The sequence below is a fragment of the Ursus americanus genome, chromosome 29, assembly GCF_024610735.1.
Source record: "Ursus americanus isolate L20-20 chromosome 29, mUrsAme1.1.p, whole genome shotgun sequence".
Classification (NCBI taxonomy): Eukaryota; Metazoa; Chordata; class Mammalia; order Carnivora; family Ursidae; genus Ursus; species Ursus americanus.
This window is the reverse complement of record NC_142155.1, coordinates 1307504-1322745: the sequence shown is the minus strand read 5'-3', so window position 1 is coordinate 1322745 and position 15242 is coordinate 1307504. Positions and strand designations below refer to the sequence as shown.

The following is a 15242-nucleotide window of genomic DNA, read 5'->3' as shown; positions in this document are numbered from 1 at the left end:
GGTAATGCCTCCAAGCATTGCTCTTTCTCAAGCTTGCTTTGGCTGTTTTGTCTTTTGTGGTTCCCTATAAATTTTAAAATGGAATGCCACTAGGATTTTGATAGGGATTACCTTTGTAGACTTGTAGATCACTTTAGCTATGTAGTATGGACATTTTAACAGTATTAATTCTTTCAATTCTCAAGCATACGATGTCTTTCCATTTATCTGTGTCTTCTTCACCAATGTTTTCTAATTTTCACTGTAAAAGTCTTTCGCTCTGTAAATTACACTTTCTACTGCCAACCATCTTTTTTGTTAGCTTTATTGAGGTATAACTGACAAATAAAATTTTAATATATTTAATGTGGACATGATAATTTATGTATACAATGTGAAGGGATTCCTACAACTGAGTTAATTAATGCATGTTATCACCTCACTTTTTTTTTTTTTTTTTTTTGGTGAAACACTTAAGTTTTACTCTCTTAGCAAGTTCCAATTATATAATAGTTACAACTGTACCCACCATGTTATACAGATTCTCAGACTTCACTTTATAACTGAAAGTTTGACTTTTTTTAAAATCAGGCTCTCCTGATTTTCCCCACCCCTCAGCCCCTGGCATCATTCTACTCTGAGTTCAACTTTTATTTTTATAAGTGATACCATGCAGTTTTCGTCTTTGTCTTGCTATTTCACTTAGCCAAGTTCATGTACGTTGTTGCAAACAGCAAGATTTCCTTTATTTTAAGGCTGAATAATACTCCATTAGTATATACATGTCACATTTTCATTCATCCACTGACAGACATTTAGGTTGTTTCCATACCTTGGCTATTATGAATAATGCTGTAATGAAAATGGGAATATAGACATCTGAGAAAATGACTTTGTTTTCTTTGGAGATAATATATATATCTCCAGAAGTGGCACTGTTGGATCATGTAATAGTTCTATTTTTAATTTCTTGAGGAGTCTTCACACTGTTTCCCATAGTGGCTATGCCAGTTTATACTTTCACCAAAGGCAAACAAGAGTTCCCTTTACTCCACATCCTCACCAGCATCTTATCATTTTGGTAATAGCCATCCTGGCAGGTGCGAGGTGATATTTCACTGTGGTTTTTAATGGCATTTCCTTGATGATTACTGAAGTTAAGCATCTTTTTACGTGCCTCTTGGTCATTTTTTGGCTATTAAGTTGTATGAGTTCCTTGTATGTTTTGGATATTAATCCTGTATTGGATATGTAGTTTTCAAATACATTCTCCCATTCCACAGAATCCTTTTTCATTTTGCTCAAGGTGTCCCATGCTGTGCTGAAGCTTTTTAGTTTGATGCAATCCCACTTGTTTATTTTGGCTTTTGTTGTCTTTGCTTTTGGTGTGAAATCTAAAAAACTGTCTCCAAGACCAGTGTAAAAGAGCTTACCCCATGTTTTCTCCTATGAGTTTTACAGTTTCAGTCTTATGTACAAGTGTTTAATCCATTTTGAGTTCAGTTTTGTGTATGGGGTTAGATACAGGTCCAGTTCCATCTTTTGCATGTGGCTATCCAGTTTTCCAAACAAGATTTATTTCCAAACAAGAAAATATTCCTTTCCTCACTGTGCGTTCTTTGTGCCACTATCAATCACTAATTGGCCACATATGCATAGGTTTATTTCTGGACTCTCCATTGATCTGTGAGTCTTTTAAAAATGCCAATACCATACTATTTTGATTATTGTAGCTTTATAATATATTTGAAATCAGGAAATGTGATGTCTCCAGCTTTGCTCTTTTTTTTCAAGATTGCTTTGGCTATTTTGGGTCTTTTGTGGTTCCACGTGAATTTTAGGATTGTTTTCTCTACTTCTGTGAAAAATACCTTTTGAATTTGATATGGATTGCAATGAATCTGCAGATCACTTTAGGTAGTACAGACTTAAGAATTAACATTAATTCTTCCAATCAATCAGCATAGAATATCTTTCATTTATTTGTGTGTTCTTCAATTTCTTTAAATATTTTATAGTTTTAAGTGTACATCTCTTTCATTTCTTTAATTTATTCCTAAATATTTCATTCTTTTTCATGTTATTATAAATGGGATTCCTTGCTTTCCTGTGGTTTTCTTTTCTTGAGGTGTCTTTGTCTGGTTTGGTATCAGGGTTAATGCTGGCTTCACAGAATGCATTTGAAGAACCCCCTCTTCTGTTTTTTGGAAGATTTTAAGAAGGACTGGTATGAATTCATCTTTGAACGTTTGGTAGAATTTACCATAATGCCATCTGGTCCTAGTCTTTTAAAAAGGAAATATTCTTACATATGACAGGAATTATTCAAGATAGGCATAAGGTACATATTACTAAGAAAAATCTGTGGATTTTAATTCATTAGAGATATTTAAAAACAAAGGAAGACAGTAAATTACTCAGAATTATTTAGATACAATTTGAACAGACCAATCTTTTGTCATCTAATATTTACCATTAGCCAGCATGCCAGTTTTCTCTTCTTCCTAAATTAAAAGAAAATAATACGATTTGAAACCAAAATTATGTAAAATGCTCACAAATGCAAATTAAAGCAAAATCTGAAAACCAGTGTTTTACTCTATTATGAAAAAGTCAAGAAATGTGCTTTCTAGGTTTCTTTCATCACTCTCATTCACTAATGATTCTATAAGACTGGAGAACATAGCTGTGAGAGAACTTCCAGAAGCTTCTTCAGAACTGTAGCAATTACCAATCCATTTAGGCCTTCAAAGGCTTTGTTTAAAGTATCTAGATGCCATTTGCTCAGAAATTCTATTTTTTGAACCCCAAGATAACATGGATACTTTACATAAGATTCTTGCTATTGTAACATCAATCATTTTTCTTTGATTGTTCAAGATTAATGATCAAATATAACTTGTGCTCTGTTCCACCTACATTTTGAGAAACAAAATTTTGAAAGAGGCAGGCCACCAAACAGCAAGATAGTTGAAATTTGTCAAAATTATAAGTTCCCTTAAAAAAATTGTAAGTTCCCTTAGAGTAAGTTTTATAATTAGTGTCACCTATGTTCTCCACTTGGATAGGTGATGTGTACATTTACACAGTCACATTTTTACGCAGGCTATATTTTCTTAATATATCAAACCACTGTATCTTCTACTCCCCTATTTTTCATAAAACATTTAAACTGCCATTTTCCAAGTATAAATCCCATTAAGCTTCTAAGGATAACCAACATCACATTAATCCTCATGTATTTCTAAAGGTTTTCTTATTTTCCCCTCCAAACTGAGTGATGTAGAGACACCCAGTGACAAAGCACCGGGTATATTAAAAAATAAGCATTTATTAACACCTGGATAGTACTTCTTACTTCTATTTAGACACGTATGGTTTCATACACGTTTAAAACGTGTAGTCCTAACATGCAGTCCCAAAAGAGACCTCACTTGTACAGATTAAAACCAACATAACAAATGGTAATTATCCTACTATTAGGTAGCTTCAAGGGTAAGTTCTATATGGCAGGCAATATGTAATTATATGCTTAGCCAGTCTTTGTAAGAACTGAGAAAAAAGAATTGGAGTACAGCAACAATTGAATATGAATGGAATAATTTAATTCATGATCTTAGCCAAGTAAGTTTCACACAGTAATAACATTGTTAGCATAAATACTGAGGAGGGGTATTTCTTTTACTTCACAAGAACAAGATCTACCAAAGAAACTGTAGCTTAATGTACCTGTTTAAAAATTAGATTTGAAATTTCAATTAAAATTTAATTTCTAAAGCTTAAAGAAGTTGCTTGCCAAAAAGATCCTTTAGAAAATCAATTGCCATATTTAAGATTTACATTAAACTGACATCCTGAATTAAGAAAATGTCTGAGTGTTAAGAGACCTATAACTTCACAACAATGAGCAAGACAATGAAGAACTCCATATTTTGAGCTCTTCATATAGTGACAGTCAGCTAGGGTGATGACAGAAGTTTCAAAACTGTCAAATATATAATTGATGTATACCTGTTTGGGTACATGTAGTTTTTCAGATTTGGGATTTTCTTCAGTATTAGTCTCTTCTTGAGCTTTAGTCAAAGGTGCATCGGTATCCTCCTCACCTTCAAAATCATCACTGTAATTTCCTGAAGAAAACAATTTTTAAAAATACAAGGATCACACTATTAAAAAAGTCATACTCCAGAAAAAGACTGTTGATTTCCAAAGGAAGGAGTCTGCACAAGAATAATTTATTGAAATATTAACATAAAGCTATCTTTAGAGGACATACTTTTTTTTATTTTGCCAAGATTTTTTTGTGTGTGTGAAGATTTAATGAGACTCAATTCACAAGACTTAGGTTTATTTCACTGTCTTATACTTTTAAATAGTTATAAAGGTAAGATTTTATACTTTTAATCTTTTATATTATTAACTAACTAAACATTTCTGAAGCTGTCCAAAAATATCTTTATCTTTAAAACAAAGTTTAATGCTTATCTTTTAAAGACAAGGTCTCAAATAGCTTACTTATAAAAGGCAGCACTTCTGTGAAACCTTGACACTTTTTTTTTTTTTTTTTTTTAAAGATTTTATTTATTTATGTGACAGAGAGACAGCCAGCGAGAGAGGGAACACAGCAGGGGGAGTGGGAGAGGAAGAAGCAGGCTCCGAGCCGAGGAGCCTGATGTGGGACTCGATCCCAGAACGCCAGGATCACGCCCTGAGCCGAAGGCAGACGCTTAAGGACTGCGCCACCCAGGCGCCCCATGAAACCTTGACATTCTTAAACAAAAGGTTGGATTTGCTTATTTTTTTTAAGTTGATTTTTTTTTTTTTTTTTGGTCTCTGTAGGTATCTCTAATGTAAGCCTGAAATAGTACTTATGAAAGCTCTATCTCTAATCCTTTCCTCGGGTAAATACTGGCTGTATATGATCTCTACTATTTCCCAATTCTGGGCACTTCTAAGCTAAAGTCCCAAATTATATCTCAATGAATTTACACCAGAAGGGAAAGGTGTGTCCATGTTAATATGATGCCATAACACTACTTATGGTGAAAGTGGGGTAGGGACTATCTGGCCAGGCTCTCTAAGCCAATTTTTAATGTGTTGTTTATAGCCCTTAAATCAAAGGATTGACTGATATCTGTGACCTTTTCAGAGTGGAAGCCATGATTTCATAAATAAATATAATCTTAATTGTATTTTGAAAATTAGATCACATTCGGAAACAGGATGGCCTGATGAAAGACTGTACAAGGTACCAGATAGTCTGCTCTGGAATGGCTGTCTTTTCTTAGAATGGAGGGGATAACCTGAGTGCAATTAATAATGGAAGTCTGGGAATGAATTTGAGAGGGCTTATAAGTTAAACAGAGATGTTTCCAGTGACCTCTATCTACAGAAACATCTCCATTTTAGTTCATAAGGAAGACAAGGTGGGTATTGTACCTTAGGTAAGTAAACTAGCTTAGTTGGTTAGCTACATCAGTATCTAAATTCTGAGGCTAAGAAGCTCACCTTTGTTTCTCTTCCATATGAGAAAGAACAGTCTGGGATTTTCTAAATATCAGCAGACCTAATTAAACTTGCAAAACAGCTATCATTTTCTAATATTAGTAGACATAATTAGATTCACAAAACAGTTACCAAGAAATTATTTTGTATTAGACATACTTCTAGGTGCTAGAACTGATAACATGAATAAAATTCTAATGTTCCAGGTGGGAATCACTGAATTTTAAGTAACCTCAAAGATCAGACTTATTTAAATATAGATGATGAACAAAGAGAGAGGAAATATGGGAGGCTATGACAATGCACTAGACAACTACCCGGGATTTGAGAAATACCTGAAATCAATGGAAGGGGAAGCAGTATTTGTGTGACTACAAAGAGGCAGTGTAAGAAACAGTTTAGATAGTATAGCATAGTGCTGAAGAGCATGACTAGGAGCCAGAGGGCTTGGATTTAATTCCTGGTTCTACTACTTTCAGCACAGAATCACTGGCAAGTCACAAACCCTCTTTGCCTCATTTTCCCCACCTATAAAGTGGGGATGATAATAGTACTTATCTCAAAGGGCTGCTGAGAAGATTAAAAATTAAAGTGTTTAGAACAGTGGCTTGTATATAATATGCCCTATTTATAAGTGTTAGGTATTTTGTTTAGTAGTAATAATTACTTTTGTTAGTATTATTATAGCTAGTGTTGCATTCAATCTGAATCATAAGTTAATAAGACCAAATATTATTTCTGAAGGGAAAAAGTGCTAATGTGCATTTTTCGATATTACATTTTGTTAACTGCATTTTGTAACTGAATAGTCTAGAGGCAAATACCATAAGATACAAATAACCAATCCATTCTCCAGGTATTTGTCATGAATAAACTAGATTTTAAATAAGAAGGAAAAGTCATTGGTAGATACAGACAGCAAAGACACAGATGAGAAATAAATGGAAGTAAAACAGATTTCAGAAACTTCAAGCAAATTAAGTTTAAATAAAAATGAAAGAATAAAACCACATTGAGAAGGTGGTTCTCATATGAGAAATCTCAGAGATAATATAACATGTAGGTTCTTACATATTGTTCAGAAAACAATGAGAGTATTAATTTGTGTGTTCCAACCTTTTTGGGAAGAAGATGTTATACATTCAAGGTACTATTTCTCTTATATTCCCTATCTTTATAACTTTGAAAATGTTATTTGCATAAACAGAAGTTTTTAAAATTCAGGTAAAGTAAAAAAAAGTCAATATGAAAGATCTGAATGATAGATTTTGGAGATATTTTTCATTCTTTGTTGGAAAATTCAGCTGAAAATTTAATTTAAGGTGATGCAACCTATAGGACTTTCTCCTCTACTATGCTGGATTTCAAGAACTTTGTAAACAATGAGTAAACTGGACAAAATATATGAAACAACTATTTACAGACATTAGACAACTGGCAACACAAAACTGTGATTCCTAAGAAAAGATAAACTAGTGAGGTGAGCCCTACAGTTGCTTGAAGGTAGATGAATTCAGGAATGTTAAGCAGGGAGGGGGAGATCAGGACAGTCTCACTGTGTTAAGGTGAGAGATGAGAGTTCAGAAAGCCTGAGCCGACTAGAAGTTGCAGGGCAGTAAGGGAGGAATCGCCTATGTAGAAACAGAGCTCTAAAGATCTGCACGGGGTCTCCCTGAGTCCTTGCTGAATACTAAATCTTATTTGTATAGTTTGAGCAACTGGAAAGCTATAGGCTAGAAAATTCACAGACTTCACACAAGGAAGGGAGACTCTGGAGCTCTAACCAGCTTGAGTGGAAAAAATCCTCATTGTTTAGTAGGGTCATTCAGTAGAAACCTCAGAAAGGCTGTGCCTTAGTACAAGTGTCAAACTGTACTATGAAAGGCTACTCGAGAGTTCCCCTAACAAAGCATAAGAAAAGCCTAGGAAGGATCAAGCTACCAACGTCAATTATCTGCCAGAACAAAGCTCAATACTCTTTATAAGAAAATAACAAAATCCTGGGGCGCCTGGGTGGCACAGCGGTTAAGCATCTGCCTTCGGCTCAGGGTGTGATCCCGGCGTTATGGGATCGAGCCCCACATCAGGCTCCTCTGCTATGAGCCTGCTTCTTCCTCTCCCACTCCCCCTGCTTGTGTTCCCTCTCTCGCTGGCTGTCTCTATCTCTGTCAAATAAATAAATAAAATCTTTAAAAAAAAAAAAAAAGAAAATAACAAAATCCATACACTCAACAATATAAAAACCTACAATATCCAGCACCCAATAAAAAAAGAACACACTAGATTTACAAGGAGAAGCAGCATTCAATAGGAGACCCAGAAATGCACAAACACTGGGATCAGCAGAATATGCTAATATTAAGGACTTGGGGAAAAAAAACAAAACAAAACATGAGAAAAGATACCAAAGAGATTTTAAAAAATATGCAAAAGGAACTTCTGGATTGAAAGAAAAAAAAAGACTCAATGAATTAACAGAAGATCAAAGGCAAGAAGAAAAAAATCAGTAAACTTGAAGACCCAGCAGTAAACACTGAAGCGCACGGAGAAGAAAAAAGCTTTAAAAAATGAAAGAGTCTTAGTGACCTACGGGACAAAATTTAGCCATCTAACACAATTGTAATTAGGATCAGAGGGCAGGGGATGACAGAAATAATATTTGAAGAATTAGTGACAAAAATTTTTTTCATTTTGATGGAAACTGTAAATCCACAGATCGATGATGCTCAATCAGCTCCAAGTAGGATAAATACAAGAAAAGCCACACCAAGATACACCATCATCGATCTAGCACAAAACTAGGCTAAAAAACCTTAGACACAGATTTTTGTGCAGGGGCTCAGCATCCCTAACTCACATATTGTGCAAGGGTCAATTGTATTTGAAAGTCACTAAGACAGATCTTAAAAGTTCTTATCTCAAGGAAAAAATGGTTTTTTGGGTACTGGTGATAGATGTTAACTAGACTCGTGATCATTTCACAGTTTATCAAATCATTATGTTGTACACCTGAAAATAACATAATGTTATATATCAGTTATACTTTAATTTAAAAATTAATTTTTTTAGATTTCATTTTAAATAAGTTAAAAAACCCTCAAATCTACGTAAAAGAACACAAAAGACTGGGAATGATAAATATGTGGATAAATGTTTTTACATGAATATAAATTTTTTATCTTCTTAAAAAAATTTTTAAATAGACTTCTAAAAACAATAGTAATTATAATACTACTATTAATACATCACAGGGTTTTAAGATATATAGAGGAAAAATGTATGACAAAAATAGTAAAAAACGTTGAGGGGAGTTTACTGTTTTTAAGACTCATATAAAGTGATATAATGTTATTTGAAAGTAGACTATATTAAATAAGATGAAGATGCATATTATGAATCATAGAGAAACTAAGAAAAAAAATAAAACAAAGGGGCATAACTAACAAGCCAAAAGAAGGGATAAAATGGAATGTTATAAATACATGATCCAACAGACTACAGGACAAAACCAACACAACAAATAAATGGTGAAAGAGTAAATAACCATACCAATGAATATATTTTTATAAAGGGTAGAAATATTTACGTCAGAGATTGTCAGATTGGACAAAAAAGCAAAATCCAGCTATATGCTAACTATGAGAAAATCATTTAAAACATAAAAACAAGACATGTTAAAAATCAAAGATGGGTATTAAGGAGGGCACATACTGCATGGTGCACTGGGTGTTACACGCAAATAATGAATCATGGAACTTTACATCAAAAACTAAGGATGTACTGTATGGTGACTAACATAACATAATAAAAAATTATTATAAAAAAAGAAAAATCAAAGGTAGAAAAAGAAACACCTCCTAAGCTATGCCTTAGAGACATTGGTCCTGGCTCCATAGAGTCCCCTAGTTCTTTTTCTGTCTTCCTAAATGGTCCTTTGCTCACTCCCAACAAATGAGGCAGCAGCGCACTTTCAATCACTTCTTAGTAGCTCAGATTGTAACATAGGCAGTTCACTCAACCTGATCAAAGCTCTTTTCAAGATACGATTTTCCTTTTATTCTTTTCTCCTACCAACAGTTATATTATCTTTTCAAATATTGTACATTTTTAAACCAGCGAAATTACCTGCCAGTTCTTCACGTTTCGATTCATTCTCATGTTTATCTTCATTTAGTTCTACATTAGCTTGATAACTGAAAAAAATTTACTTAATTTAGTATTTAATGTTAATAATACATTTTCATGTAATCTTTCAAGTATATTTTAAAAAAATCCTAGCATTGTATTTTTCTTCTCAAGTACTCTTATTCTAACAAAACCTAAAAATTTCAGAGTTATAACAAAAATGTTTTGAAAATAAAGGATCCTCAAAGCCTAAGACTAACCGTAGCTATCAAATTAATACAAAGAGGAAAAAAATGCCATATTTCTTTTTTTTTTTTAAAGATTTTATTTTATTTATTTATGTGACAGAGAGACAGCCAGCGAGAGAGGGAACACAGCAGGCGAGTGAGAGAGGAAGAAGCAGGCTCCCAGCAGAGGAGCCCGATGTGGGACTCGATCCCGGAACGCCGGGATCACGCCCTGAGCCGAAGGCAGACGCTTTAACGACTGCGCTACCCAGGCGCCCCAAAAATGCCATATTTCTTAAATTTATACACCAATACATACAATTTTATACATAAGTGTGTGCATTTACATGTCTCGGGGTCCAGATATCCTTTCTACACTAAAAATTAGATACTGACCACAAGCTATGAGAACCAGTGAAGTCTACATGGAGGCCAGAAAAAAATGTCAGGTTCGGCATTTACCTATTAATAAGCAATTTAATCATGAAATAGAAGCTGACTAGGAACCTTAAACCAATAAAAACTCAGAAAAGTGACAAAGGAGCTTGAGCAAATTTTAATTATATTGGGTTAGTTCATATACCGCTTTCTATCAAACCAAGGAATCCGCCCTACTTTTTTCAGTCCATCAACCGTCTTTAGTGAGATTATCAGCAAATCCAAGAAGCTATAAAACTTTAATAATAGCAGCAAACCATACTTCATACACAATGTTATTTAGCACTCTGACTAGCCTGTCCTAAGGCAGAAATATCGGTCGTTAAGAACACTGTTAAGAAATTTACAAAGTTAAGAAATATTACAAAGGGGCCAAACGTTGTAGCAAACAAACCTGTGTATACTTAATCTGTGTTGTTACTATTAGGAAAGGCGATCACCATGGGCCCGGAGTGTCCCTGTATGTTCTTGTGGGGTACGCCAAGAACGCGAGGCACAAACCCCTCTTTCCCAGGTTATTTCCCAGGATTGTGTTTGCAGAGAGCAACCCTGAGGGATGAGGAAGTATCTCCTCCCAGCAAAGAAGCAGGCTCGTTTCCTCTTACTATAAAAGCAATGGATTCCCCAAGCTCAGTGATCCTCTCCTATAAAGCAACCCACTGCCCATGCGACGGCCATCATGGACCCTCCGTGTTTTCGCCGCAAGCTTTGTGGAGCATGGGGGAACTGAGGCAAATAAACATGAGACTCAGATATGGCTTTTATAGTGAGAAATAAAGTCATTTGTTTCTGACCCAGGAATCTTTTTTTTTCTTAAAGATTTTATTTATTTATTTGACAGAGAGAGAGACAGCCAGTGAGAGAGGGAACACAAGCAGGGGGAGTGGGAGAGGAAGAAGCAGGCTCCCAGGGAGCCTGATGTGGGGCTCGATCCCAGAATGCTGGGATCACACCCTGAGCCGAAGGCAGACGCTTTAACAACTGAGCCACTCAGGTGTCCCTGACCCTGGAATCTTGTGACTATTGTCAGCATCCATGAAACTGGCAGGGTAACTTGTTAGCTTACAAGCAGGGTAAAAATCTCAAACCCTACACAATTCATGAAAGTCACTGTACTGTTTTATCCATGGTCTGTAAGAAACTAAGCATCCTAAGGAAACCAGGTACTCTAATAAAGAAAGGTTATAATTCTCCTTACCCTTAATTTAATTATAGCTTGGTGTTCTTAAAATCTTGAAGTTGTAATCTCGCTTCCATTTATAATTTTAAAAGGTCAAAGGTCTAACTGTACTTACAGAAGACCAGCACAGTCAACTAGTAGGATTTTCAGGAAATGAGGTTTCCTGATAATCATCATGTCAACCATATACGAAGAGGGGACAGAGACAAAACCTGTCTTTACTCCCTGGTTCACCCTTTTTTTTTTCCTGTTCTTTTTTCCTCTGAGTTTATAACAGCTACTTGAAATCTCTTATTTACTTCATCTGTGGAAAATCACTTAAGAAGTTACTTTCATAATAAGGTCTTTTTGCAGTGGGCCATTAGTCCCAATAGCACTGCAGGCATGACATTTCAGATACCTGGACGCAGAGCGGGCTCTTAAACACAAATTAACATATTCCGTTCATATATAAGAGAAACGATGGTCAAAATAATGAACAGAGAAAAGAGATTTTTATAAAATAAAATTTAACTTTTGTTTGTTATGATATTTACCTATTGAAGTCCATGCACATAACAGCCTTCCAAAAATATAGAAAAACATAGAAATCATTTAATGATTAGTTGATATTAGGCTTACTTTACCTATGTAAAGCTTTAAGTTGTGTGGAGTCATTAGAATCCAGTTCCTTATTTAATCTTGAATAATCAATAGAAGATGTTAGGCCTTCCTCAAGCCTGGCAAAAAATTGCTCTTTTTCTTCTTGTTCTTCTAATGTGTCCAATCCCAATCCAAGAACACTATGATTGAGTTCAGAAACTACTACCTCTAAATGAAAAGGACAAATATATTTTATTAATATGCATTTTGGTAAAATTAATTTGAATGATGCATTTACTGATATAATTAGTAAAATTTTAAAAGTTTAAAACATACTTTACTTAATCTCTCACCCACCACATATATATAGACTTGTATTCATAACCAGTGTGTAAGGTTACAAGGCTTCCCTCAAGATCGAATTCTAAACCTTCTAGGAAGGTATTATGTCTACACGCTTCAGTAAAGGGGGCTCCAAGCTATAAGTTAGTGTTTGTAAAAATTTTAATTATAGTATTTAATTTAGTTAAAGATAGTAATTAACCTGTCAACTCATATCCTTCACATTTCTTACCATTTGTTTCTAAGCTGTCAATACTTAAGACAGAGGTTCCACTGCTCTGAAGAAACTGAATCCTTTCAGCAGACTCCTCTTCTATTTCCATAATAGGCTGAGAAGGCTTCTTTGCTTTCAGATAGCTTACATTTGTTCCAAGCAGCCCTAGGGATGGGATTTAAGATATAACTGGATACTTATGTTCAGAAGACTGTTTTGACCCTATGTATTAACCAGTAATACTGTTATACTAACTTTTTTTTCTGTTACGCTAATTTTGTGGACAGTAGCTATAAAATAAATCTGGTCTATTAAATAAAAATCCATCAGACATAAAACTCACAAAAGAAAAATTATAATATGATTTATTTGTATTGTATCTTATTAAATAATCACAAAAGTTTCCATGAGACAAAATTTTAAAAATTACTTTGAAGCACAATTATTTAATACAGTATACCATGCCACTTTAAGAGTATCTTCTGCCTCGAGTGAAGGAAGAATGGGAAATAAGTAGGCGAACTAGAAGAGGGAGACGACTCCAGGAAGGACGGAGACAAGGTACGAGGGTCAGCAACGGGAGGGGCAGGCCACACTGGAGGGTGCACGAAGGCCAGTGAGGGTGCATGTAAAGAGTGAGGGCGAGTCCAGGTGGAAATGAGCCCAGAGCAGGAGTCGGTGGTCAGACCAGGCCAGTACTCAGAGCCGGGGCCAGCGTTTTTCTTTTTATTCCAAAAACACTAGAAAACACTGAAAAAGCTATGCAATATTCAAAATTTCTTTATCATAATAGCATACATTTGCTATAAAAAAGTGAAAAATGGAAAAGTTAAATACTTACATTATGTGATATGCATTAAGATTAGAAGAATATCACTTTTGCTTAGAAGGAAGTCTTATTAAGAAGTCACAAATTCTGAACTGAAGGGCATTATGCTAAGTGAAATAAGTCAATCAGAGAAAGGCAATCATCATATGGTTTCACTCATATGCGGAATATAACAAATACCGCAGAGGATCACAGGGGAAGGGAGGGAAAACTGGGAAGAAATCAGAGAGGGAGCCAAACCATGAGAGACTCTTCACTCCAGGAAACAAACTGAGGTTTGTGGAAAGGGAGGGGGGTGGGGGGATGGGGTAACTGGGTGATGGGCATTAAGGAGGGCACGTGTTGTGATGAGCACTGGGTGTTATACGCAACTAATGAATCACTGAACACTACACCAAAAACTAATGATGTAATTAATACACGTTGGCTAATTGAGTTTAAATAAAAAAAGAAAAAAAAAGAAGTTACAAGTTCTGACTTCAGTTTCCTAATTACTGTCCTCTCAGAAAGAATTCAGAATCTATTTTTTATGGCTTTGTGTGAATAATGGCTTTATAGATCAAATAGTAACTTCCACGGTTGCAGAAAATCAAGAGATGCTATCTGTTGACACTTCAAACGAGAAAGTGCATGCCACAGTTGGGGTGCTGTTGTGGCACCTATGGGGGTCTCCCCTTGGCTCGGAAGCTGGACTGAGGGATGTGACCCACGCTAACTGAGCTTACAAGAGATTAATGACTAAAACCAATATCCAATTTAGTTATTCATAATGAAGAGTATAACCAGGATTAGATTGTTTCATCCTTTAGGCAGAACATTTTATCCTTACGACAACTGAAAGAGAAAATTATAAAGCTGAAGGCTCAATGTTGATGTTTAATGATGTCTAAAATTGGTAATGCATTCCTCTCTTCAAGAGGATGTTTACTTCCCCCTCAGAAGCTTCTACACTCTTGATGGCAGGGATCCTATCTTGTCTGTATACTAGTGCCCAGTACGCACAACATAACATGAACTCAGATATGTTTGAGATTGAACCAGGGACCAGGTTATGTCCTTGGGTGGAGAAACCCTCTCCTCGGTTTAAATGGATATTGTCAAAGTTTTCTTCTTCATATTCTTCTTTGAATCTTTTACTAATCAAATCCATCCTGATTGATAAATTCTGTCTTAAAAATTAACACCTTTAGTCAGGTTACATTGAAGCGTTGGTCCAGGACCTAGTCTTTTCCTTTGGGATAAGTATGCACATTCTTTTTTTTTTTTTTACAATAGCAGATTTTATTTATTTTATTATAATATTTTTTATTATATTATGTTAGTCACCATACAGTACATCCCTGGTTTCTGATGTAAAGTTTGAGGATTCATTAGTTGCGTAGAACACCCAGTGCACCATGCAATACGTGCCCTCCTTACTACCCATCACCAGCCTATCCCATTCCCCTACCCCCTCCCCTCTGAAGCCCTCAGTTTGTTTCTCAGGGTCCATAGTCTCTCATGCTTCATTCCCCCTTCTGATTACCCCCCTTTCTTTAACCCTTTCTTCTCCTACCTATCTTCTTGTTTTATGTTCCATAGATGAGAGAAACCATATGATAATTGTCTTTCTCTGCTTAACTTAGCACATTCTATCTCTGATTCATTACTTTCTTTCTTTTTTTTTTTTTTTTTTAAAGATTTTATTTATTTATTTGACAGAGAGAGAGACAGCCAGCGAGAGAGAGGGAACACAGCAGGGGGAGTGGGAGAGGAAGAAGCAGGCTTCTAGCGGAGAAGCCCGATGTGGGGCTCATCCCAGAATGCCGGGATCAAGCCCTG

At 35.3% G+C, this 15242-nt stretch overlaps 1 protein-coding gene across 4 annotated transcripts in view; it reads right to left on the bottom strand.

Moving 5' to 3' along the window:
• CEP162 (centrosomal protein 162) overlaps positions 1-15242 on the bottom strand; it is a 101239-nt gene that overhangs the window by 70845 nt on the left and 15152 nt on the right. For 3 of the 4 annotated variants that reach the window (XM_045804506.2, XM_045804516.2, XM_045804511.2), the window contains exons 4-8: positions 12611-12757; positions 12081-12264; positions 9610-9677; positions 3991-4109; positions 2453-2483 (exon numbers count right to left, since the gene is read on the bottom strand). In XM_045804506.2, coding sequence (XP_045660462.2) covers positions 2453-2483; positions 3991-4109; positions 9610-9677; positions 12081-12264; positions 12611-12757 — 549 coding nt within the window. Of the gene's footprint in view, positions 1-2452; positions 2484-3990; positions 4110-9609; positions 9678-12080; positions 12265-12610; positions 12758-15242 lie in introns of those variants that run through there. The other variant, XM_045804523.2, reaches the window with a different exon arrangement.